Source organism: Rhizophagus irregularis, chromosome 24 (assembly GCF_026210795.1).
Source record: "Rhizophagus irregularis chromosome 24, complete sequence".
In the NCBI taxonomy this organism is placed as follows: domain Eukaryota; kingdom Fungi; phylum Glomeromycota; class Glomeromycetes; order Glomerales; family Glomeraceae; genus Rhizophagus; species Rhizophagus irregularis.
Window position 1 is genome coordinate 1,911,957 of NC_089452.1, and position 4,374 is coordinate 1,916,330.

Consider the following 4,374-nt stretch of genomic DNA (forward strand, 5'->3'; position numbering starts at 1 on the left):
TGAAATAATTGTCAGTAAAACAAATTGAATTCCTTCCAACTTTGATCATCTCTTTGATTAGTTTTAGTTAATCTATCTTCTTAGCCCATTTTTCGTGGTTCTTCTGACGGTTACCGTTACGCTTCCCGGTTCTGAAGTTGCCTCAACTTAAGAGCACAAAATATTCCTGATTCTTCTTCAATTCCTTTCGCTTAGTTAGATTCAGTTCTTGAAGTTATTTAAATGATTAACGTATTTAACATACTTTTGATAAAAGATAACTTACGATAGCAATTTTAATACTACAATATATAGATACAATTCCGTTAAAAGTCCTATTACAAAATATTTTAAAGAAATTTTTGATCAATGGTACTAAGATTTGTGAAAGATAGAGAAATCTTTGAACGAATTAATGAAGAGGATAAATTTAATAAGAAAAATCATCTTTTACAAAATCGCCAATTAATACTGATCTCGGAACTTTGGCACACGTTAATATATCAAGCGCAGATGGTGATTATATCAAAAAATCAATAAATAAACGGTTTAGGCTAAGAGATCAAGTAATTTGAATTTCAATTTTTTTAATTGACCGGTTCCCCAGTTTCAAAAAAATGCATCATTAAATTTATCATAAATAATAAATACGCTATACGTTGACTTGAAGTTTAATTTTGCATTATCATTTTATGTTGAGTAGAAAATAGAACAATTTTTTTAAAAAATTTATTGGATTAATAAAATACATGAAATATGAAATATGAAATTTTACAGAAAGAATAAACTATTTTATAAAAACAATTTTTTTTTTTTTAATGAACGGTGAAAAAATCATCACCAGTGATGATTCATCACCGAATCAATTTATAAAAACCGAAATAAAAAAAAATAAGAAAGATTAAACTTTTAAACAACCTAAACCTTAATAAAAAAAAATTACTTTTGTATTATTATATTAATAATCTAGGTTTCTCAAATAATTTAAAAATGCACATTATATATATATATCTATATATCTATATATAAAATAAATAATAAAAAACGTGAAATTATTAATTTTTTAAAGCTCTTCTAGTTGTACCGATGGATCTTCTTCTCTTTGAATCCCAGCAATCAGGATATTTCTTTATTCTAACATTAATGCAATACAAGTAATTGTTTCCAACGTTATCATCCCATCTGAATCTCATTACACAATCTTCGTTATCACATTCATCGTGTGGTACCATAACAAACGCAGTGAATAAGCCTTTTTCCATGCCACATGTTCCCAAGTTCTCGAAAGTCTCGAAATCTTTATCATATTTATCACCATATCGAGACAATTGCATTAAACAGTCTCCACCGTGAGTAATAGTTCTATTATAGGCGATTAAAATTTTCTCACCAGGTTTGTATACTGTAACTGGGCCTGGACCATCACCGGCTAAACCACAGGGGAATTCCTTGGTTGGGTTGGAAACCTTAAAGATTACATCGGTAACATTATCGCCATATAGAAGTCTTGGAGTAGGGCTAAGAAGAATACCATGAGCTGAAACTCGTCCAACGAGTCCAATTAAAAGTGTGAAGATAAGAATGAAGTTGATAGCACCAGAGATTTTGGATTGAACCATTTTAAGATATTTTTCGTTAAAAGTTTTTTTTTATCGTATTAAAGAACAGTTTTTAATAAGTAAATTTGAATTCTTATTTTATTGAGATCAATGAATTCTTTGCTTCTTCAAAGTCAGAAATTTTTAGGGATTTAAATATCTTTTCAGAAGACAAACTGTTAACCAATTTGATTTGTTTGCATTATGTAGTGCTTAAGAATTTTTTTCCCTCAAAGTTCCGGCGCGTATTTAGATTTATGCATTATGTAGTACCCTAAATTTCCCCCTTCAAAGTTTCAGAGCGTTATTTTTGATTAATTTGTATAATTTGAACAATTAAAAAATTTTTTTTCATTCTAGGAGTTATAGTAAAAAATATTAAATCTTTGTTATTTTATTTATATTCGTTTTTAATTATTATTTAATAATCGGTATCACATATATGAAACGATCATATAATTTTAACTTAAAAAAAAAAAAAGCCCCCCCAAATATATATGAAACGATCACAATAATAGTTGCATTTCTAGAATTCCGACAATTGTTAACATAATTGGTTGATCCAAGTTTAAAAATAGATTTTGGTGTGATGATTATCACGGGACTTTTAATTGCGTAACGGAATTGACAATTGAAATTGGAAATAAATTAACAAAACGTTTTAATTATAAACCTTAATAAAATTTTCTTTGTAGGTACTAATTTTAGAGTTCTAAAAAATCGAACTTTTTGTTTTTTTTTATTATTTCCAAAAAAAAGTTGTATATATTCATTCAATTTCAAATTATGGAAATAATTATACGGATAAAATTTTTTGCGATAATATTTACAAAAATAACGTAATTGAATAATATTTTAATTCTTATTACAAAGAATTATTTTAAAAAAAGAAAAAATAATTTTTAAGTATTTCATTAACTGTTACTATTTTTATGTCAGAACTAAAACGTCCCTTGATAAATAATTCAATTAACATCTGAAAGTTCTAATTTAAAGTCATGAAACGGTTAGGAAAATTTTTTAGCCTTTATGTTCGATGAATGCAGGACTAATTAAAATATATATGATTTTTTAATTGTTGTTAAAAAGGACGGTTACACAAAAAAAACGAATTTTTAAGAGAAAAAAAAAAATATATCATACATTTTATAATATTATTTATTTACTATACCTAATATATCAATTGATTGATATTTAAACATGTGCTAAAAAAGGATAATTTTTGATTTGTTATTGTATGATCATCCTCCAATTCGATTATTAATGAATAAATCATATATAGCATGATTTTATTACTAAGATAATACTTCTTTATTATTAGTGCTTCCTTTTACTATAGTTAGTTTTTTTTTAATTTACACTAAATTTAAGAATATCTAAAAATGGATTTGTCTTTTAATCCTACATTTATCCTGTTAATTAATTTCGTGAAATTCAATGATTTACAAAGGGTCGATTTACAACGCAGGGTAAATGGATACGATTTTCAACTTTTTAATATTAAAGCGATTAAAATCGATTATGATAATATTTTATTTGTATTAGATCATTTATCCTTTTGCTTATATCTCTTTGAAAATCTCTAATAATCATTCACATGTTGAGTTGCCGCTGATACCAAAAAAATTTCCTTTTCATAAAAAACTCTCCAGTTGATTTTAAGTAAATTTAGCTTGATCTTAGCTTAGCTATGCTTATAGCTATACTTAAGCTTAAGCTAAGCAGATTTGAAAGTAATTCATTTTAATACCTTAAACTTTTTACAAAACTTCTTCCTAATATAACCATTGAATATATGGATCATTTTCATATTCATGTATTTTTTACTTAATTTTGTTGATCAAAAATAAAAATTTTACTAATTTCGATTTTGTTATTTTTTTTTTTATTTTAAAAAAAATTCTTGTCAAAAAAATAATAAAAATTCATTTTTTTTTTTTTTTGATTCTAATAAAGAAAATGAATTATTTTTTTACTATTTTTAATAGAAAATCAATTTTTTTTTTTTCAATTCTAATAAAGAAAATATATGATTTTTTTTTTAACATTTTTTTTTCAATTTTAATATAAAAATTTTAACTTTTTATTTAAAATTATTGTAACTACCTTCAAAAAAGAATGACATTATGAAAAAAAAAATTATTAACAACTATCTATAAAATAAATCATCATATCTATTTATGAAAAAAAAATTATTTATTATTTATTAGAAAAATTGTTTTTATTTTATTTTATTAAAGATAAAAATTAAATTTATTCATGAATTTTTACAACATTAAACAAAAAAACTTGATTACGAAAAAATAGTTGGCCGAAAAATAATTAGTCGCAACGTGATCCGGACCCGGCTCAGGCGTAGATCGTGTGGAATTCCAGGGGATTTTCTGCGATTAAACCGGGTCCGGATGATCGGCAATCAGGAATTCGGCTCCGTTTTTTTGGCTAAAATTATCTAACTTTGCACAATAATTCAAAACCAAAGAGTCTTAAAAAGTTAGATATATCAAATTATTTATTTAGTCATGTTTATATGAATTAACTTAATAAATTAATAAAGTGAACAAATCGATTTATGACTTATATAATATGTGATTACTATTTGTTGCTGACCAAGCCAAGTCTTTTAAAAACTTGTTGTCACCTGATCATCACGTTGAGGTGCAGCACCATTGATCGAGGAAAAAAGGGAAAACGGAAGGGAAGAGAAAACGAAAGGGAAAGGGGAAACGAAAGGGAAAGAGAAAAGTAAAAGAAAACATACACACCACCACACACAAACCCACACACAAACCTACGC

At 25.5% G+C, this 4,374-nt stretch overlaps 1 protein-coding gene across 1 annotated transcript; it reads right to left on the reverse strand.

Moving 5' to 3' along the window:
• Positions 1-672: 672 nt before the first annotated feature.
• OCT59_016123 (uncharacterized protein) lies at positions 673-1,642 on the reverse strand. The gene has a single exon (XM_025321476.2). It carries the CDS (start codon positions 1,596-1,598, stop codon positions 1,035-1,037), a length of 564 nt encoding a protein of 187 aa, XP_025168779.1. The 5' UTR covers positions 1,599-1,642; the 3' UTR covers positions 673-1,034.
• Between the last annotated feature and the right edge of the window lie 2,732 nt (positions 1,643-4,374).